The sequence below is a fragment of the Mauremys reevesii genome, linkage group 1 (assembly GCF_016161935.1).
Source record: "Mauremys reevesii isolate NIE-2019 linkage group 1, ASM1616193v1, whole genome shotgun sequence".
NCBI classification, from domain to species: Eukaryota; Metazoa; Chordata; order Testudines; family Geoemydidae; genus Mauremys; species Mauremys reevesii.
Window position 1 is genome coordinate 14,160,506 of NC_052623.1, and position 22,531 is coordinate 14,183,036.

General features: G+C 55.6%; 1 protein-coding gene across 2 annotated transcripts in view; it reads left to right on the plus strand.

Moving 5' to 3' along the window:
• The window catches only part of PDE2A (phosphodiesterase 2A), a 358,953-nt gene that overhangs the window by 240,066 nt on the left and 96,356 nt on the right, over window positions 1–22,531 (plus strand). Inside the window, exon 3 of one of the 2 annotated variants that reach the window (XM_039539536.1) lies at window positions 5,855–5,944. The exons of the other annotated variant lie outside the window; for it this stretch is intronic. Coding sequence (XP_039395470.1) covers window positions 5,855–5,944 — 90 coding nt within the window. The remainder of the gene's footprint in view (window positions 1–5,854; window positions 5,945–22,531) is intronic. 2 annotated transcript variants of the gene reach the window in all.

Below are 22,531 nucleotides of genomic sequence, written 5' to 3' on the forward strand. Positions count from 1 at the left end.
GCGAGGGACACTCACTGTGCCAGGTGCTGGACGTACACACAGCGAGGGACGCTCACCATGCAGCCACTGGACGTACGCTCAGCGAGGGACGCTCACCGTGCCAGGCGCTGGACGTACGCACAGCAAGGGACGCTCACCATGCCAGGTGCTGGACATATGCACAGTGAGGGAAGCTCACTGTGCCAGGCGCTGGACATACGCAGAGCAATGGACACTCCCTGTGCCAGGGGCTGGGCATATGCTCAGTAAGGGACACTCACTGTGCCAGGTGCTGGACGTATGCGCAGCGAGGGAGGTTCACCGTGCAGGCACTGGACGTACGCACAGCGAGGGACACTCACTGTGCCAGGTGCTGGACATACACACAACGAGGGATGCTCACCATGCAGCCGCTGGACATACGCTCAGTGAGGGACGCTCACCGTGCCAGACGCTGGACGTATGCGCAGCGAGGGAGGTTCACCGTGCAGGCACTGGACGTACGCACAGTGAGGGACGCTCACTGTGCCAGGTGCTGGACGTACGCACAGCGAGGGAGGTTCACCGTGCAGGCGCTGGATGTTCGCACAGCGAGAGACTCTCACCATGCAGGCGCTGGAATTACGCACAGTAAGGGATTCTCACGGTGCCAGGCACTGGACATACACACAGCGAGGGATGCTCACCATGCAGCCGCTGGACATACACTCAGCGAGGGACGCTCACCATTCCAGGCGCTGGACGTACGCGCAGCGAGGGGCGCTCACCGTGCCAGACGCTGGACGTACGCGCAGCGAGGGGCGCTCACCATTCCAGGCGCTGGACGTACGCGCAGCGAGGGGCGCTCACCGTGCAGGCGCTGGATATACACACAGCGAGGGGCGCTCATCGTGCCAGGCGCTGGACATACGCAGTGCAAGGGACATTCACTGTGCCAGGCACTGGACGTGCACACAGCAAGGGACACGCACCCTGCATAATGTATAGTGAGATGCAGTGACTTTCCCATTGTCTGACAAGACTGTGGCGCAGCTGAGAGTTGAACCCAGGTTTTTGAGGCCTCGTCCACTGCCTTGCCCACCAGATCAGACTTTCAGCTGTCCAATGTTGGCTAGCAGCATCCCTGCTCGTTCCATTCCCCCCTCCCCATCTCACCGTGGTCTGAGCTGCCTCTCCCTGGCTGTGATTTGAACCTGCTGGGGCGGCCGATCTGGCCCGGCTCATCCGGTGACATTTGGCGAAGGCAGCAGGCTCCGCATCAGTCACAGCTGGGGAAGAGCCGCAGCAGCAGCTTGACGCACGGGGAGCAGGATGGATGGAGCCAGAGGGATGAGCTGCCACGGCATCCAGCTGTCCCTGCAGCCTCAGCTTTGCACGGGGAATGTGGCCTCATCAATCTCCCCTCGCCCCCGCCCGCCTCCTTCCCCTTGCGACGGCACCCGCTGGTGTCTGCTTTCAGGGCTGGAAGCCCCTCTCCCACCTGGCTGGCTTCCGAAGGTTGTTAGCAAGGCACTGACCCGGAGGGGGAAAATGCGCAGCTCCCTGGCTCTAAAGCAGTGGGGTCCAGCAGAACGCCCCGGAGCCAGGCGGGGAAGGCCCAGCGGGCTGGGTCTCTGGCTGCTGCTGCCCCTTGGGACGCCATGTGCTCCTGGCATTCCCACCCACAGCCAGCTCTGCACCCAGCCCGGATCCCATAGACAGGAGAATGCAGCCAGCCCGACCAGATCCTGGGATCGCTTCATTTTTGCCTCCCTCCACAGCTGCGCTCGTGGGCGGGGGAGCAGGAGCCGGCTCCGGCAGCTGGGCAGCGAAAGGGCAGACTCGGGGTAATTACATCCTGCTTCGCCTTCCAAGCCCCCTGCAGTTTCGGTTCAGAATTCACGTAGCAAGTGCGGGAGCGGAGCAGATCTCTGAGCCACCGTGCCCGGTGTCCCCTCTCCAGGTGCCCCGGGGCAGGATGGACGGGCTAATGGATAAGGCACCAAACTGGGACTTGGGTGACCTCCGCTCCACCCCATTTCGGGGAGGTCTTCGCCAGGAGCAGTGGAAGTTGGTGCCTGGTTTTCACGTGATGTCTGTGCCTAGAGCTTTAAAGTCCCACTGTCCCGTTGAGGCAGCCTTCTCGGGGGGGGGGGGGGGGCTGTTCCCATCCCCTTTGAGGGTCCTGTATGCTCAGGGCTCCCAGATCTGCCTGCTGTGTGCCGCGGCTGACACAAAACCAGGCTCTTACCCTCCCCCTCTGTGCCCCCCCTTTCAGTGGTGGGGGTGAGGGGAGGAAGCGTGCCAGGGTGGGAGGCTGAGACAAGACACATGGTGCTTCTCAGCCCCTGGCACGGCCGCTCTTAGTTCCACCTGGGCTGTTTCGGGGCCCCGGCTAGCCCAGGATCTGGGGAGCCAGCCCAGCTCCTGGTGCCATGGCGTGACCGTGCTGGCGGGGACCCTGGCTCTGTGGAGTGCAGTCATGGGGACTGGACCCCCACAGCAGTGCCGAGGGGCCTTAGCATCCCTGGGAATGGTGCCCACGGAGCCGGCGAGGTGCATTCTGCTCTGGCCCACCTGACAAGGACGTGTGGTGTTCTCTGAGGAGCACAGATGAAGAGGCCCGTGGGGGTGGTTTCATTTCTCTTTGCCAGGCTCAGTGACTGTGTTAAGTACTATTCAACCCGCGCCGCGCCGAGGGGCCCCGTGGCACAGCCGTCTCTCGGCGGCTTCCACGGCTGACAGCTTTTCTAAAGAAAACATGTTCCCCTGGGATACCGCGCTCCAGGAGGAGGGCGGCCTCCGAAAGCGTCTCCCCAGCCCTTCTCTGCGCGGATCTGAGTTATTATCCAGCCTGCTGCCACCCCGTTGTGCCAGTCCCGCCATAGAGAGCGTTACAGATCGCTGCGGTTTTGTGCTTGGGCCCAGGTCCGAGCTGCAGCACTCCAGCAATGCCCCCCAAAACCAGCCACCCCCACTATGGCCCACTGCCTCCCTGGGGGCAGGGGGTTAGCTGGCTGGCTAAGCTGCCCTGGCTAATGCATCGGGGGAGGTGGTGTGGAACCAAGGCCCCGCTGGCCTCCTGGAGGGTGTGGGGAGTAGGGGGTGCAGGGTGCATGGTGCCTACATCGGGGGGCCATGGTGGGAGGGAGCTGGGGGGCATGCAGGGCGTGTTTGTAACAATCCCTGCATGTGTGTGCAGCCGACGGGAGAATTCCCAGTCATAGCGCCCCGAGCGCTTTCCAGAGGCGGGCCAGCATCATTCTCCCCGTGTTACAAATGGGGAAACTGAGGCACGGCGCCGGAGCGAGCTGCCCAAGGTCGTACGGACAGCCCATGGCTGGGACTTACACAGATGGCTGGGTCTGTTAGCCTGTGTGCTGTGTGGGGCCTGCCCCAGCTCTTCCCTACACTAGGGCATAGCAGGAGTAACTCCATTGGGTCAGTACAGGTGGAGTCACGATCAGGCTCGCCAGCTCACAGCGGGAGGGGTGGGAGATCCATCGCTTTAAAATTGAACTGGACGTGGCGGAGGCCCGGGGGACTTTGGTACCGTTGGCTTTCAGCTCTGGTTGGTTCCCACCCGGCGGTCCCAGACTGTGGATCGGAACCTGTTCTCACTTACGCTGGAGTAAATCAGGAGTAGCCCCATGGGCGGGGTGCAGCCACGCTGGTGGGAGAGGAGGTTCTGGCTCCGGGGGCAGCACAGCAGGTGCTGGGGAACGGCAGGAGACCGCCCCCTAGAGTCGTAGAAACGTAGGGCTGGAAGGGGCCTCGAGGAGCTCTCCCGTTTGAGGTGAGCCTGGATCCACGTTTGGATCCAGGTCCGAAGCTGGTGGCTCAGGCCTGCTGCTGAGACAAGCCACACGGATGTGTCGTGCGAAGATGAGACCCGGCTAGCCCCACGCTGGCTGCTCTGACAGCCTGGTCCCCAGTGCAGTGAGGGAGGGGACTTTCCCCAGCTCCTGGGCGCACCCAAGCAACTCGACCCCGCTCGAAGGCTGTTCTTTCCGTGCCCCAGAATGGAGGTGCTTACTGAGAAGCAGGATTAGCTCAGGGGACCTGGGTTCAGCTCCCAGCTCTGACACCGATTCACTGTGCAGCCTCTGGTGCGTCACCGCCCTGCTCCGTGCCTCAGTTTCCCCATTGATGCAGTGCTGCGAGATCCTGGGATGAAAGGTACCGTGCGTATAACATTGCCTCAGCTTGCTCCGCTGGTCAGGTTAGGATTGGCCGTTATGTAGGCTGTTTCCTAACCACCTAGTACACTGGCTCTTTGCATTCTGAGCTAAGCAGGCACCGTGTTTGTTAACACGTTCTGAGTAGGCCACGTTCGTCCCTGGGACAACTCCACTGGTGCCACGGGAGCTACCCTGGGTGGGGGAGTATTTCCAGTTAAATTAGAATCCAGCGTCTCCGGAAAGCGGCCCAGTTCGCGTGGTAGATGCCAGGCTGTGGCACGCCCCCGTCCGACCCCAGGAGGCCTTCGAGGCAGCTGTCAGGGTGCCTCATCTCCGCATCGCCGCCAGACGCTAACCAGAAAGGCAGGTGGCGCGGGCGTCCTGGCCTGCGAGACCTTCGGAAGGTCAGGAGGGAAGGCACGGAGCTGTCACGCTGGCCGCGGCGGCCCTGCAAGCGTGGAGGACGGACGCCGAGGGGATGAATCAGGCAGTAAATTGTGACTGGCAAATGCCCATCTTCCTGCGTTGGCCCTGGTTCTTCAGTTCTAACAGGACAATGACACGGCTCCTGTCCCCTAGGCGCTGAGCCGCCCGCAAGGATTTAAACATAATGTAAATGATCATCAGCTCGCTGCTTTCTCAGCGTGTAGAAGAAATGGCTGGATTAGTTGGGCAGAGTTTTACGTGTGTGTGTGAGAGAGAGAAGAACTCACTGAAGGTCTAAGAAATAATAATAATACCCAGCTCTTATCTAGCACTTTTGACCAGTAGATCTCAAAGCACTTTACAGAGGACGTCAGTGCCATTCTCCTCACTTTACAGGTGGGGAAACTGAGGCACGGAGAGGCAAAATGACTTGCCCAAGCGTCATCTGGCAGGTCAGTGGTAAAATCAGGAATAGAACCCAGGTCTTCTGAGTCCCTAGAGCCAATGTGCTACCTACTAGGCAACACTGCCTCCCTCGGGAGTTTTGGCTTTAGCTCTGAGCACAGGGCGTCTGACTGGTTTTGTCTCTTGTGGCAATGAGTTCCACAGCCTAGGCTTGGGTCCGCTGGAGATTCTGTCTTCCCCCTAGAGCAGTGGTTCTTAACCTCTACTGCAGCCTGCACCCCGTTGGTTCCCGCACCCCTTAACCCTAGAAAGCCTTTTTGTTTGTATATTACAGTAACCGGTAAAAAATGCATAATGTTAATAAATACAGCCGTTAGATGAAACAAAGTAGTTGTACTTACGTGCTTGTGCTTAATTTGTGTTTTCGATGATTTACCTTCTAAAAAAATCTGGCATGTCTCGCACCCCCAGAAAGGGCATCTCTCCCCCTGCCTCCCCGGGGGGGTGCGTGCACCCCAGGTTAAGAGGTTCAATCTAAATTGAGGTCTGAGATCAGACGGGGAGAAGGAACCAGCGTTAGCCCTCATACTGTGCTTTATAATCCCCACCAGTATAACTAGAAAGAATGTAATCGTGGCACAATGTGCTACCTGGGTTTTAGATTCATAGATTTTAAGGTGAGAAGGGGCCATTGTGATAATCCAGTCTGTCCTGCCCAGCACAGGCCAGAGACCCTCACCTAGCAATTCCTGCTCACGGGCTGGCTGGCTCGGGGGTTTCTGCAGTGCCCATCACCATGGGATCGAAGCCAGGCCGGCCGCAGGCAGCTGCACGTTACACGCCTGACCTTCCCATTGACACGTGGGTTTTCTCTTCTTTCCCAGGATGCCTTACTGAGTCTGGGCTCCGTGATCGACGTCGCCTGCCTCCGGGAGGTCATCAAAGATGCCATTACGTCCGTGCTCCCCAAAGTGGTACGTAGAGGCCGGTTCCGGCTGCAGGGGACAGGGGCCTGCGGCTCTGTTTGCGTTGGGCTTTCAAAGTGCAGCGAAGACCACCCGCTCCTGCTTCGGAAACAGGGGCAGCGACATAGGGAGTCGTCCTTAGCTGCGTGGTTTATGCACGATACAGGCAGAGTTTCCTTCTCACGCTGGGCGCTGGAGCTTGCTGAATGCGGCAAAGGCTCCTGATGCCATGGCGTGGACACGCTGGCTGGGACCCTGGCATGGCTGGGCTCTAATCTCCACTGTGCTACTGACTCCCCCTGAGGCCTTGGGCAAGTCACTCGATTGCTCTTTGCCTCAGTTTTCCTCTCTGTATAAGCACATTACAAAACCTGACTAGACACAGCCCCACCAAATATAGCACAGGCAGCAATCCTCTGCGTCCAGGGGGACAGATCAAATCACCAGTCAGGCCTCTCTGTTGTTTAACCTATGCCTGAGCCAGTGGATCAGGAATCACAGAGGAGAGGGGGGCTGGCTGGCACAGTGGATCAGGAATCACAGAGGAGAGGGGGGCTGGCAACTCTTCTCTGCCCACAACCCAATGCAGGACACTACCAATATCTGAGGTTTTGCCAGTGATCTGAGTGAGGGGCCTGGGGCCCCAGGATTTCACGTTCTGTACATGAAAAGCAAACGTGATCCCTGGGGTGGGGGTGGGGGTGGGGGGGAGATGGGCCCACGCGCAGAGAGCCAGCCCCAAGCCTTGGCATTGCTTACGCTGGAACTTGAGGACTTCAGGGGGTGCTTGGGCTGGTCCTGGTGTCCTGTCTCCCAAGGCGAGGATCAGTCCATGTCTCTATTCCTGACAAGCAATGGAGCCAGGCTCCGACCCTGGTGCCTTTCTGCCGGGGCCCGGAGTTGCTGGCTGAATCTGACGCTGTCTCCTTCACTGCTCGGGAGGTCCCTGCGCGCTCGGTGGGTAGCGAATCCCCGTGCTCCGGCTGTAGCTGTGTGTTGGGACAGCAGGGGTAGCGTGTTCTAGAACCAGAAAACTCCAGGGACAACCCAGCGGGCAGAAATACGGGCACTGGAGAGAGCCCCTCTGCGTCTCGGGGTGGCAGCTGTCAGCTTCCAGGGGCCTGATTCCCTACAGGTGCTGCCCTGCGAGGGGACTTCACAGTCCCACTCCACACTACAGAGTCACCACCCCAATCCGCGCCCTGTTACAGCACTGCAGCGAGATCCCCTCCCCCAGCAAGCTACGGAGGTGGATGCAGCGCCTCTGTCAACCCCCCAGTGGCTGTCCCACCATGTCTGTAAACTGTGCTGCCTGGGGTCACAGAGACCAGAAGCTCCCCAATCCCCTAACTCCATGTATATTTGAAATGCCTTTTCCACCTTGCCAATCACATCTCGCTGTTCTCCTGCACTGCATGCACCTGGCCAGCCCGCTGCACCGGCTCCATGTGTGCCCGGTCTGGGCAGAAGCTATTGGATCTCCTGGGCCTGTGGGGAGTAGTGCCCAGAGTCTCCCACCATGATCCAGGCTGCATTGTGCACGGTGCTGTACGAACACACAGCAGGAAACAGCGCCTGCTTGAAGAATGTACAATATAGACAGACAAGGCTGCCGGAAAGCAGCCAGGAGGAGCTTCGTTCACAGCCATGCAGCAGAGACCAGGCTAGAACCCAGCTTTCCTGACCCCCAGAGCAATGCCCTCACCATCAGACCACAGCATCTCCACTGCCCCCTGGCCCCTTCCCCCTACTGCTGTGTGGCCAGTGCTCAGAGGCCCTGCCTGCCTCCCTAGGCATTGGCAGGGGCGGGAAAGGTCAGTTTGGAACCTGCTGGGCGGTTTCTGCCCCAGCTCTTGTGTTAGCTGAGCCTGCAATCCCCTTTAATTGCCTGTCTCTTTGCCAGCCGGTGGCTACAAAGCCCGCGGGCCCGCTGCTGGCCTCTTGGTCATTTTGAGCCTGAAGTCGTTCTTGGGCTGCCGTTTGCTAATCGCATTCTCCCGCGCGCTCGCCCGAGAGCGGAGCGGGCAACAATGCAAAATCCCCTCCGCTCCCGGGGGCTATTGTGTTCCTAATCTCCCGGCATTATAGCATTAGCGCGGGGGATAATAGCCGCGTGTTCTCCCTCTCCGCCCATTGTCTGTTAGCGCTTGTAATCGCGGCGGATTCTCCTCTAGCAGGAGTGGGTGGCATATCCCGGTAGGGGAGGGGGCTGCTCTCCAAGGACTGCGGTTAATGCACAGCGTGCCAGGGCTGCTGCCATTCTTCAGCCTGGGCGGCTCTCCGCCCCCGCAAAGAGCCTGGAGAATCCGGTGCCTCTCTGCATGGGGATGCCCAGCTGTAGTGTGAGTCACGCTGAAGGTCCAGGTAATGGAGCAGAAGAAAGTCATCTGTGCCCAGAGGGGGGTTAACCCAGAATGCTGCATGTGGCAGCCCCCCGGGGCATCACAAGGCTGTTTATACCTAGCACTTCACGGGGCTGGGGAAGCATTATAATCCCATTCTCCATCAGGGGAAACTGAGGCACAGGAAAAAAAACAGGAGTACTTGTGGCACCTTAAAGACTAACAAATAAACAAAAAGGCACAGGGTGTATCTTGCTCATGATCACTCTGCAGGGAATAGAGTACAGCTCTTCTGAGCCCCAGGCCTGCTTCAGCCACAAGACTGGCCACCCCCTCTAAGCATTGAAGCCCGCCGCTCTTTTGACACAGACTATCACACGGCTTTTGATGACAACCGGGCAGGGCTGGATTTGAGCCAGTGACATTGTGATCTCATGCCTCTTCCCTTCCGGCCCAGCAGCTGCCCAGGTTGCAGACCCACCCGCCCGGCACAGGTAATGCACCTCCCAGCAAAGGAGGAGGGCAGCGATTCCCTGGCTAGCAGGACAGCCCCACCTCCACCCCAGGCAGTTGGTCTAATTAGAATGTCCTAGTGGAGTCCAGGTGCTTCTGCATTCTGGGCCAGATCCTCAGCAGGTGTCGATCAGCATCGCTCCACCAGAGTCAGTGCAGAGCTACCCTGCTTGACGCCCGCTGGGGATCTGGTCCGCCGAATGGGAAGCTGTGCAATCCCACACCTTCCGGGTAAGGAGCCGCAGAGCTGGTTCTAAAGCATTCACGAGCAGAGCCAGCTCCTGTCTTTGGAGGTGGAACCCCTGTGTCCTTTGCACGGGGCTGCCTGATTTACTTATGCACAGTGTACGTGCTCAGGCGTTTCAGTGATAGCAAGGAACAGAACACCCCTTAAAATCCTGCTCGTGTTTGCACCAGTGTCACAGAACACCCCTTAAAATCCTGCTCGTGTTTGCACCAGTGTCACAGAACACCCCTTAAAATCCTGCTCATGTTTGCACCAGTGTCACAGAACACCCCTTAAAATCCTGCTCATGTTTGCACCAGTGTCACAGAACACCCCTTAAAATCCTGCTCATGTTTGCACCAGTGTCACAGAACACCCCTTAAAATCCTGCTCATGTTTGCACCAGTGTCACAGAACACCCCTTAAAATCCTGCTCATGTTTGCACCAGTGTCACAGAACACCCTTTAAAATCCTGCTCATGTTTGCACCAGTGTCACAGAACACCCCTTAAAATCCTGCTCATGTTTGCACCAGTGTCACAGAACACCCCCTAAGATCGTGCTCATGTTTGTACCAGTGTCACAGGACACCCCCTAAGATCCTGCTCATGTTTGCGCCAGTGTCACAGGACACCCCCTAAGATCCTGCTCGTGTTTGCACCAGTGTCACAGAACACCCCCTAAGAGCCTGCTCGTGTTTGCACCAGTGTCACAGAACACCCCTTAAAATCCTGCTCATGTTTGCACCAATGTCACAGAACACACCTTAAAATCCTGCTCGTTTTTGCACCAGTGTCACAGAACACCCCCTAAGAGCCTGCTCGTGTTTGCATCAGTGTCACAGAACACCCCTTAAAATCCTGCTCATGTTTGCACCAGTGTCACAGGACACCCCCTAAGATCCTGCTCGTTTTTGCACCAGTGTCACAGAACACCCCCTAAGATCCTGCTCGTGTTTGCGCCAGTGTCACAGGACACCCCCTAAGATCCTGCTCGTGTTTGCGCCAGTGTCACAGGACACCCCCTAAGATCCTGCTCGTGTTTGCGTCAGTGTCAATGCGGGGTGACCGCTGACAGCAGCAGTGGGCCGCCTGGTTTAAACCAGCGTCTCTAAGAACCGGATCGGGCCCTGCACGCCTCGCCTGAGTAAAGCGAGCGCCGCTCCGGCCCGCTCTGCTTTATCTGTCAGAGCTGAGGGTTGCAGGAAGGCTGGATTCGGCAGCACAAAGGCGGTGGAATGAGGCTGGCGTGATGAAATGTATTCTTTTCACGGACGGCTCTGCTGCAATGTAAGCAATGGAATCTGTTTTCACACAATACAATTATTCCAGTGAACTGTTAGCAAGGGGCTTGTGTAGTAGGGTGTTTTTCTTTTTTTAATTAGTTCTTTTCAGTTGCCTGGTATTTGAGTGCACATTACTCCTTTGTTAACCAGCTCTCCCTTTATCGCTGCGATAAATGCAGCTCATTCTCAGGCGCCTTGCTGCATAGAAAATTAGGGATAATTGTCAGTGGGTTTTTTAATCAAATAAAGGGGGGGTGTATTTATTCCAGACCCTCTTAACACTGGGTCCGTGGCTTGTTTGCATAGCTCAGGTGCTGTAATATGCTTGTAAAGTGTGTGTCTGATCTTGGAACACATTGCGGATAATAACCTACTACCACTGTCGGAATACCTAGGCACTTCTTTAGCTCAAGTGGGAGAGGTCTGTGCTTTGGTGCCGGTGGTCCAAGATTCAAGCCCTCAGAATCTATGGTTGAGATTGACACAAGTCCATTTTGCTTGTCAAGAAGTAAGATGAGAGCCGGGTGACCTGTTCCTGGCACGCAGCCTATCAGATGGATGGAGCCCCTTTCTTTCCGGGAGCTACCCTGAAACAGCCTCCGGGATGGCTGCTGAGCACTTCCGACAAAGGAAAGTGCTCATCTGCCTCAGTTTCCCTGTCAAAACCAACCCTGCTCTCCCTCCCTGCACTGCTGTGAGGCTGAATAACTGTTTGTAAAGGCAGTGCTCTGTGATCCGGATTCCCAGCCCCCATACCCTATCCACTAGGCCACGCTGCCTCTCGGTGCCCACAGGGAATTAGCCAGAGCAGACAGTACTGAATGTCTTCACTTGTCCACGCAGTGCTCTAGCCCTCACTGAGTATCCACGTTATCATATTGCTTAGCCCCGACCTTCCTCCCTCCCTCCTGCCGTCTTACCCCCTTTTCCCACCATGCCTGCCTTGAGGCCCTGTGTCGTGCGTTGGGAGGCACTTACCATGCTCTGGGGCTCTGAAAGACGCGCTTGTACTTGTGCCATAGTCCCTGATCTAGCCTGGGGCCAGGCTGGTTTCAGTTGCCCATGTCACTGATTGGCCACTGGCTGTGGGTGTGGCCGATTACTGGAATTAGGAGACCAGCTGCTGCTGCAGATGATGATGGGGGGGAGGCCGGAAGGGTGATGCCCATCCATCTCCTAACTGTACAGGAGACTCCTGACTCCTGTCTGCCCACCGGGGCTGTCTAGTAAAATTCCCTCCCAACTGCGGTGGAGTGGCCAGGGGTCGTGTGTGTGATACGAGAGGCGATGGAGGAGTTAACTTCCTAGTGTGCAGTCTGACAACTTCACTCACCAAGCAGGTGTGGAGCTGAATTCAGCTGGAGCTGCAGCCAGGGGCTGGGCACCTCTTCGGATCCAGCCCCAAGTTCAGTAGCTGCTAACCCTCATTAGGGTTAATGCTCCATGTGCCATCTCTGCCCACTGCTTTCTTGCTAGCGAACGGTGCTGTGGTGACAGCCCGGGAGGCTGATACCCTCCGCGTATCCCTGGGACAGATGGGCCCACCTTTGGGGGCAAGTGAGTAACTCAGCTCAGTCCCACCAACTTGTCTCACGGAGCCAGCAGCTGGTAACGACTTCCAGTCACTCTTATTTGTAGTGTAATAGCACCTGGAGGCACTGACTGAGATCAGGGCCCTATTGCGCCTGGTGCTGCACATGCACGGAGTCAGAGACAGCCCCTTGCGCAGAGAACTCACGGTCTGACTAGACAAGACAGAGGATGGGAGAAGGGATGAATTCCTGGTAGAACTGCCCTTCCGAGCCAGATAGGAAGGGGGGAGCTAGCAGAGACAGGACCTGTAACCAGGCGCAGTCTACTGAGTTTATCCAAGAGAAGGCTAAGAGCTGACTTGGTTACAGTATCGAAGTCCTTTATGATGAGATTTCTGATAGTCGCTGGCTCTGTCCCCTCACAGACAAAGACGCAGCAAGAGCCAATGGCTGGAAGCGGCAGCTAGATAAATTTGAACTGGACATAAGGTGAAATTTTTATAAGTGAGGGGAATTAGCCCGTGGTGCAACTAGAGATGCAGTGGCATCCCCATTGTGAGAAGTCGTTAGATCAAGACTGTCCGTCTTTCTAAAACAGCGGTTCTCAAACTGGGGGTCGGGACAAGTTTATTACATGGGGGATCGCGAGCTGTCAGCCTCCACCCCAAACCCTGCGTTGCCTCCAGCATTTATAATGGTGTTACATATATTAAAAAGTGTTTTTAATTTATAAGGGGGGGTGTCTCACTCAGAGTCTTGCTGTGTGAAAGGGGTCAGCAGTGCAAAAGTTTGAAAACCACTGTAAAAAAATCTTCTCCAACTCCACCAGAAGTCACAGGCGTGGTGCAGAGTTTATTGGGTGAGGTTCTGTGACCTGTGTCACAGCGGTCCTGTCTGGGTGTAGCATCGCTGAATCTTTCAGTCTTTGCAGCTCTCCACTCCCCTGCACCCTCCATCCCTCTTTTATTAAAAGCCAATTAGGCAACTTTGATCTTAGTCAATTACCGACGGCCTTACAAGAAGCCACATCTATTGAAGAACCGAGCTGACTTGCTGGGAAACCATTCTTTGTGTTTGCAAACGGACCGAAGAGAACACCATTCTGATTCTATCTCACGGTGCAATATAATTATCCAGACATTCAGGTCTGGTTTGTGCATGGTGGGAGGGAAGGGGCGCATGCTTTGTGGAGAGAAGAAATCAAACCAACACAGTGCTTAACCTGTTTCATTTTAACCACTTCGGTCCTGCCTCCCGGAGACGGTGCGTCCGGGCAGAGTGCACCTCCGTGTGGAAGGGCCGTCTCTCAGCTGGAGAGGGGCGTTATGGTCTAGCGTAGAGGGTAATGAGCGGAGATTTAGGAGAGCTAGCGTTCCACCTTAGGACTTTTACGTAATGGCTGAGTGCCTTCTCCAGGTAATACTGAGCCAATAGCAAAGTCCCCTGTGGACGTCATAGCTTCCAAGGCCAGAAGGGAGTGTTGTGACCACCTGTATAGCACAGGCCAGAGAACCGCCCCAAAAGCATTCCTGGGGCAGAACTTCTAGACAAACAGCCAGGCTTCATTTCAAAACCGTCCGCGATGGAGAATCCACCACGGGTCTCGGGAACCTGTTCCAACGGCGAATTACTCTCACTCTTAAAAATGTCCACCTTGTTTCCAGGCAGAATTTGTCTCACTTCTGCTTCCAGCCATTGGATCGTGTTGGACTTTTCTCTGCTAGATAGAACAGCCCATTAAATATTTGTTCCCCAGGTCGGTACTTAGAGACTAATCACATCACCCCGTAACCTTCTCTTGTGAAACTAAATCGACTCAGCTCCTTGGGTCTATTGCTATAAAGCAGGTTTTCTAATCTAATCTTGTGGCTCTTCTCTGAACCTCTCCAATTTATCAACATCCTCCTTGAATTGTGGGCACCAGAACTGGACACGGGATTCCAGCAGTGGCCGCACCAGTGCCAAATGCAGAGGTCAAATCATCTCTACTGCTTGAGATTCCCCGATTTATGCATTCCAGGTTCGCATTCGCTCTTTTGACCAGAGCGTCACACTGGGAGCTCCTGTTCAGTGGATTATCCACCATGACCCCCCAGTCTTTTTCAGAGTCACTGCTTCTTAGGATAGAGTTCCCATCCTGTAAATATGGCCTTACTAAGTGCTCCAAATCGCTCCCCCATTTTTGTATTACCTGCAGACTTTATCAGTGATGATTTTATGTTTTCTTCCCGGTCATCGATAAAAATGTGAAATATTGTACTGCCAAGATGCGATGCCTTCGGGACCCCCCTGGAAACACCCCCGTTCAATGATGATTCCCCAATTACAGTTACATTTTGAGACCTTCAGTTGGCCAGTTTTTATTCCCTGCAGTCTCTGGCCCAAGATACGTACCTAGGACCGTACCCAAGATAGATACAGGGCCCAGCCAAAACACCAGCTCTGAGAAGTTTGGGTCTGGCTCCCTCTATTGGGGGAGGGATAGCTCAGTGGTTTGAGCATTGGCCTGCTAAACCCAGGGTTATGAGCTCAATCCTTGAGGGGGCCATTTAGGGAACTGGGGTAAAAATCTGTCTGGGGATTGGTCCTGCTTTGAGCAGGGGGTTGGACTAGATACCTCCTGAGGTCCCTTCCAACCTTATGATTCTATGACTGACACTTGGACACACCACCATTGTGTCTGCCTTCCCATTGAGAAGATAACCCAAGCCATGAATTGCAATACAGTTGGAAGTTCTCAGGCTACCTGTGCTTCATTCTCCAAAGCCTTTCAGGGGCTCTTGGCGATGGCCTGCTGTGGCTATGTCATCTCTCGACAGAGCCAGGCACCTCAGCCTTTCTGCTCTAACGAGATGGGGAACCAACGAGAGAGGGGGCTCACTCAGTCCTGCAGTTTTTCACCTCCCACCCGGAGTCCAGGCCAGGTCATCAGTGACTGAGATGTACCAGATCTTTGGTAGCCCCTGCGTGGCCTTAGTCTGGTGTTGGGTGCCAGTAGGGTGTAGGCAGTAACTGGCCCTCTTGTGCCTGTCCGCAGCAGAAAGGCCAAAGAAGGACTTCACGGGCCGAGGACACTGAATGCTCTCCTAACAAGGGTGTTCTTGTTAAAGCACAGATACGGATGTAGTACAAAAGTGTGTGTGTGTGTGTGTGTGTGTGTGTGTGTGTGTGTGTGTGTGTGTGTGTGTAAAAACACAATTGCCCCCTGCTGGATGGAATCAGAACTGCCCATCTGTGTGTCATAGGCCTTACACTGCTGTGGTGGGGATTCTCTTTTCACTCCAGAAGCAGGAGCCTGGTCTTTTGGAGCAGGAGGGGGCTGAGTGCCAGCCCTGGAGCTGATGTTCAGCGTTGCTGTGGGGCACAGAGCAGTGATGTCCTAGGTGGAGATACTTTTTTAAAAGGGTCAAAGTGAATGAATTCTATGGCTATCCCCAGTCTACAGGTGGGGAAACTGAGGCACGGAGTGGCAGAGGGGACGATTAAGCCTACTGAAGTTAATGGAAAGACTCCTGTTGATTTTGGAGTAGGCCCTAAAAGTCTCACAGCAGGTCTTTGGCAGGGGCAGGAATTGACTCCTGTCTCCAGAGCCCAGTGCCGTAACCGCAAGACCCACCCCCCACCCTCCTCCATCCCATCATCCCCACCGCCGCTGCTGCTCCCTGTCCCCATGGCTGGCGGCCCGTCGCTTTCTTCTGGGGCTGGGTGGTTCAAAGCACTTGCTTTGCTGCTGTCTCGTCCCCTGGGGGCAGACGATCGCCTCCCCATAATGAGCTTGATTGAGCATGAAATTGGGAGGCAGCCCGTGTCCGCCCCCAAATAAATCAATCGGTTCGACAAACCGCGACAAGGCAACAGCTGGCTCTGCTGTCAGCTTGGTCTGCCGCGATCAGGGGAATTCAGAGAGAGCAGCCCCACCCGGGCTCAGCCGCCGCTCAGCAATGAGCACCTGTTCCGTAGCAGAGAGCCCCGGCTGCCCTTGCTGAAATGTGCATTTCCCAGGTACCCCCAGGCGTCGGCAAGAGCCCCAGCCCCGCACTGCGGCATCGGATGTGGCCTGGGAGGGTCCCAGGCCAGACGTGGGTTGTGCTGAATTGCTCGGGGGGTAGGAGTTTCCCCCTGTGATCCGGCCGGGAGAGGAGCTGGGGCAGGCGGAGGTGCCATCTCTCCTTAAACTGAGGCTCGGCGTTCTCCCTCCTGGGATTTCAGAGGCCTCCCTGGAGCCTGTTGCAGGGCACGGCCCAAACCCCTGAGGTTTTCTGGGTGTTTCTGGCCAGAGCGTTCACTCAGCCGGCTCAGCCCGCGCCGAAGGCAGCGCCAGCGAGCGCTCCTTTGTCTGCACTCAGCCCCTCGCACGAGCTAACGTCACCTGGCCCAGACAAGGTCCCGGCCGAGGGAACTTCTCTTTGCTGACGTTCAGCGTCAGCCCCCTCCTTGCTCCTGGCCATCCCCTCTGACCCAGCCTCTCTTCTCGGAGGTTTGCTGACACTCATGGGCAAATCTGTTCTTCCCCCTCCCGCCGGCCAATGTCGTTATTGACATTACTCGTGGGCTGCAAGCGAGCAATTGCTCAGCAATTGCTGAGTGCCCCGAGTCCTCTCCCTGGGCCGTGGGCTGAACCCATCACTTGCCTGGCAGTAATGAGTTAGACAAATCAAGCCCATCAGATAGGCAGCGGCTGATGCAGAACAAAACTGTATTGTTGCCTCTAATGTTTCCGCGGCATCATAACATTAAATCACTCAGCGGCGGAGCCAGGCATTATCTCTTACATGAGCCGGAGCTAATGGGATTTCATGCACCCGGCGGCCCGGAATTAGCCTTCCCTCCTTGCCGCTGGCTTCCTGTGGAGGCCCTGGACTCGGGTGACTGGTGACCCTCCCGCCCGTGCTGCTGGGAAGGACGATGGAACGTGTGCAGTGAGCCAGGGAGAGACACGTGCCTGGCCACCCAAGGCGGCGTGGCACTAGCTGAACAGGGCAGGAGGTTGTCCCAGGTCATTTCCTGGCAGGCTGAGGGTCCCCTCTCAGAATGGGCCCCTATTCCAGTCTCGCGCCCCTGCCCGTCGCCCGTGGCCCTCTGCTGGTCCCATGCCAGCTGTAGGCGGTCTCGGGGTGGGCAGTCTGTGTCTCTGCGCTGGCCCGCCTGCTTCCGGACACCACAGTCTCAGTGCTAATGCCATCCCAGGGCTGGCCCGGGAAGCCCCCATCCAAAGGGTGCCCGTGCAGCACCCTTGAGGCGGGCTCCGGACGAGGCAAGGCCGGACTGGATCCTCAGTCACTGCAGCATGCGGGAGGGGGATTGATGCGGCCCCTCACATGCCCTGCGGCCATAGCCACCAGGGCGCCTCCAGCGGGTGGGTAGCCCCGCCCCTAATTCAGCACTGCCCAGTCGCGCTCTGCTGGATGAATAGGAAGATTTCTGCCCATCGCTCTCCTCAGTGGCCTTGGGTACAAGCACCGCACCAGGCTGCTGGGCCAGGAGCGGAACCGCCCAGGCTGCTTGCCGCAATCGAGAGGTTAGCTCTCGGGGGAGGGACTCTGAGCGCGGCACACAAGTGGCGTAATTCACTTGGCCTTAATAAGGAGCTTTCATACAGGTGGGCGCGGGCATACAGGGTGTGTTTGCACTGAGGAGGGGCACCTGAAACATTCCTCCACCCCCACTGCATAGCAGAGAGGCTGGGCCCGAAACAGATTGGACAGCTGGGAAACTGAGGCACACAGGGAGTTGAGCCTAGGTCCCCAGGGAGCATCCTAACCTCTGGGCCGTGCTTCCCATTCCCACAGGCCACTTAGATCTGGCTGGTAGGGGTGACTCGCAGTCACCATCAAGCTGGGCTGGCTCTGAAGCCATGGCCTCAGCGGAGAGGGTCTGACCCTGCTCCGTTGTGCCTGTGGGAATTGGGAGGAACTCTGCTCATGCAGGTGAACTTCAGGGGCCTGACTCCTGATTTATGCTACTACGAGTGAGAGCAGATTCAGGCCCAGTGGTATAAAACTGGAGCGGGGGGGAGGGGCTGGCCTTCTTTGATGTCTAATGTCCCACCAGCTTCTCCAAAGAAGGAGCCATTAACAATCAGTTAATCAAACACCCTTAGCAAGCAAGGAGGCTTGCCGGAGGCTCGTTCCCCGCACTACACCTGCGTGCTTTGGCACCATGAATGAAACGTTGCTGGACGGTGTCTCTCAGCCATAAGCGCTGCCCTAGGTCTGTCAAACGCTTGTGTTTCATTTCTTTGAAATGCAGCTTGTCATCTTCCCCAGGCTGGAGGATCCATCGCCCTGAGCGAAGGCTCTGCCAGGAAATCATGTCCCTGGGGAGAACTCTCTGGCCTCAGCATGAAGATTCCCTCTTTACTTTGAAGCACGGAGGGTGGGGGGAAGAGGAGATTTGATCTGTCAGATTTGCTGTTCCCCAGGAAATCAGCACGACTCCCGTTTGCTGAGCTGTCACCGGTTCGTGTCTGGCGGGGATGACTGTCAGCGGCTGTGGGTTTCGGTGTTTCCATCAGTGCCTCTTTGTAGTGATTACTCCTTCGTGTTCTCGGCTTAGAGGGGCCTGGTGGTGAGATCTCGCCCTGCCACGGGGGCCTGGCTGCTAGAACGGGCCTCATTTCCTCCCTGCCCCAGTTCTGCTGGAGTTCTTCCCCGGCCAGCCGGCATGAAGGTCTGAAACCCAGCGAGGGGGATTTGTCACAGCTCCTGCAGCTTTAAATGGAGTTAGCCTCAAACTGCCAGGAACATGATCGATATTACAGGGAGGTGCTTGGGCAACAGGCATTAATTAGCTGGGTTCTCCTTCCTGCCGGCTGTGCAGATCACGGCCCTGGTGCATCCAGATGGCAGAAAGAAACTGACGTCTGCTGGAGGGTCAGTGGAGAAGGGGAGGTGAGGGAGCAGCGGAAGGCAGAGGTCTTGTAGGCAGGGTGGATGTCCAATACCCCTACCCTAGACTCCAATGGTTTGGGGGGCAGGTCGCTCAGGGCCAGGTTTTTACTGGTACTTAGGTACCTGAAAATGCAGGTTGGCACCCAGCGAGCTTTTCCAAAGTATTTAAAGCGCCTCGGTTTCCCCTCTGTACAGCAGCCCTGCCACACAGAGCTGTGTGAGGGTAAATCCATTACTGACCGAGCTCAACGGGCCATATAAGCACCATCGATAGTGTCAAGCCGTCTGGAAGTGACTCACGAGTGTGAGCACCCAGCTCAGGGCAGGCTGTTAAGAACCAGGCACAACCTCCAGCTTGGCTGGGAGTTCTGTACTTAGCTTTCACCAGCGAGTTACCAAGTGTAAACTCCTCTGGCACTTACCATGGAGTCACAGGCAGTCCCCTAGGGCGCCCCGGTCTGTCTCACCACCCAGGTGAGCCTCCCTTGGGAGAGATGGTCCCTAACACCAAGGATCACAGCAATATTCAGGTTACTCCCTGTCCCAGCGGACCAGTCACTTACTCCAGGTCAATTGCACTTTTGATCTCACACCAAGGCCAGCGCTTGTAGCCAGTCCTATGGGATTTATTAGCTCATAAATCCTAACGATTTATTAACTAGGAGAAGAAGAATTGTTTACAAGGTTAAAACAGGAAAAGACACACACGTATGTGAGATGCAGTCTTAAGTTTCGAAAGGTAATAGACGCTCCTAGAATAAGCAAGCTCTATATGTCCTGTAGGGCTAACCCAGGCTAAACACTGGGGATCTTTTGCTTATGCCTAGTAATCCTGGCCCCCCAGAGTCCAAGCAGCATAAAGATCCAGTTCTTCCTTGTTAGGGGCCTTGACATCCTTCCCCCGTTCGGCTTGGAGCTGCAGTGTTTGCCTATGGGAGGAGTTCACTTGCAAGACTCATCTTCCTGGGCGTGGGGAGAGCGTGAACAACAACGGTCTTTTGTCCTTTTTAACGGCTCACTTTAGTCTGTCTGGCATCAGTGGGCCTTCCTTGTCAGGTGGAACATGATGCCTTCTGTTGAGACCACATTTCACACCCGTTAGTGTCTCTCTCTTCTGTCTGGTGATTGACGCAGTCCCAGAGCTGTACAATGCAGACACTCAGATGCAGACTTGCAGCGTGGGATGCAGAAGTTATACATGAGATTAATGCCGGCGGCCACTCGCAAGCATTCGATAACATTCTTATCACACTAGTAGCTCGTTAGCAATGCCAGCACGCAGCTGAGCCAGCCGGAGTCCAGCTGCATATATATCAGCGCCTCCCTGGGGTATGGAGACCTTGCCCTGTGCTGCCAGTGACACAGAGAGCAATCGGGGCTGCTTTGTAGGATCCAGGGATGTATTTGGGGGAGCTCTGCAGAACCTTTGGGGAGAAGGAAGTGTCGACACCGAGGGGTTTAATGAGGCATCACGGGGTGAAAGGATTTTCTCAAGGCGATAGATTGTTTCAAGCCGGTTGCAGAGCTGGGATTAAAGGTCGGGCCTGTGCTTGGAGCCATTACTTCTGCTGCAAGGCCTGACTACCCCTTTGTCTCCCTGCTCTGAGATCCTGAGTCTACCATCCTACTGGCTGAGATCCAGCCCTTGCGACCAAGGGGCTGGACGTTTCCAAGCATGAAACATCACTGCCACGTCTCCCTCATCGGCTCAGCCCAGCCCGCTGCTCTCAAGGGGATTAATATGGAAATAGACCTTTCAGACTAATTAACAGCCGCAGAAATGAGGGCAGCCATCCGGCCTAGGAGCTGCTTGAAATGCTGGCTGGATCTTTGCGTTACCATTTCCTTCTGGCTCTGCAGCGTTTCAGGGGACGGGAGGCGGGCGGGTCGGCTGCCATTCCAATCCAGACCTGGGCTCTGGGGATCAGTAGCCATATTTCAAACCTGCAGTTTAGGACTAAACAAAGACTGTGAATGGCTTGCCAATTACAGAACCAGTTTCTCCTCCCTTGGTTTTCACACCTCAGCTGCTGGAACAGGGCCCCATCCTCCCTGATTGATCTAACCTCGTTATCTCTAGCTTGCTTCTTGCTTGCTTATATATACACACCTGCCCCTGGAAATTTCCACTGCTTGCATCCGAAGAAGTGGGTATTCACCCACTAAAGCTCATGCTGCAAAACATCTGTTAGTCTATAAGGTGCCACAGGATTCTTTGCTGCTTCTACAGAACCAGACTAACACGGCTACCCCTCTGATATTTCAAACCTGCACTCCCCGAATCCCCAGCTCAGGAAAGTGCTGACAGTCAGCGAGACCTACTCAGATCCTGACCTGCTGGCCTGAGGCATGGCCCTCGAGACTGAGGTCAGATGACGGGGAATTGTTCTAAAAGTCCCGGCTTCTAAATCAGATGCTGGCATGGGGGGGGGGTGTGTTATTTTTGCTGTGAACAAATCAGTCTCAACTGGCCAGGAGAAACTGAGGCAGGACATTATAAGGTTTCTAACGTAATGGAGATATACCGTGTCATAACTATAAAGGGAAGGGTAACAACCCTCCTGTGTACAATACTATAAAATCCCTCCTGGCCAGAGCCACCAAAATCCTTTTACCTGTAAAGGGTTAAGAAGCTCAAATACCTGGCTGGCACCTGACCCAAAGGACCAATAAGGGGACAAGATACTTTCAAACCTTGGAGGGGGAGAGGGGGAGAAGAGAGTTTTGTTTGTGCTCTTTGTTTTGGGGGTTGTTCGCTCTTGGGACTAAGAGGGACCAGACGTCAATCCACGTTCTCCAAATCTTTCTGAACCAGCCTCTCATATTTCAAACTTGCAAGTAACAGCCAGGCCAGGCGTGTTAGTTTATCTTTGTTTTCTCAACTTGTGAATTTTACCTTTGCTAGAGGGAGGTTTGTCCCTGTTTTGTGGTAACTTTGGACTAAGGCTAGAGGAGGTTCCTCTGGGCTCTTTGAATCTGATTACCCTGTAAAGTTATTTTCCATCCTGATTTTGCAGAGATGATTTTTACATTTTCTTTTTAATAAAATCCTTCTTTTAAGAACCTGACTGATTTTTCCATTGCCCAAAGACCCAGGGGTTTGGGTCTTTGATCACTTTGTAACCAATTGGTTACAATATTATTCTCAAGCCTCGCCAGGAAAGGGGGTGTAAGGGTTTGAGGGAAGAGGAACTCCAAATGGTCCTTTCCCTATTTCTTGTTAAATCACTTGGTGGTGGCAGCGTACCAGGTTTTAACCTAAGCTGGTAGAAATAAGCTTAGGGGGCTTTCATGCAGGTCCCCACATCTGTACCCTAGAGTTCAGAGTGGGGAAAGGAACCCTGACATACCTATCTCACAGAGCTGGAAGGGACCTTGCAAGATCAGGCCCACTCCCCTGCCTTCACAGCAGGACCAAGTACTGTCCTTGACAGATTTTTGCCCCAGATCCCTAAATGGCCCCCTCAAGGTTGGAGCTCACCACCCTGGCAGTAGCAGGCCAATGCTCAAACCACTGAGCTATCCCTCCTCCCATCACAGGAGAGAGGTTCTGGAGTGGCCCCCCATAGGTGTGGCAGAGTGTGACAGGTGTACTGTTAATTCCTAGGGTTTAAAACTACCCTGCCTGTCCGGATGGTGTGAAATGCTCCGGGTGGATACATGGCCCCTGCCCTGCTGCCGGATGCACCTGTCACCCCCTGGGTACAGCGCCCCTGCCCTACTGCTGGAGGCACCTGGCACCCCCTGGGTACAGCGCCCCTGCCCTGCTGCCGGATGCACCTGGCACCCCCTGGGTACAGCGCCCCTG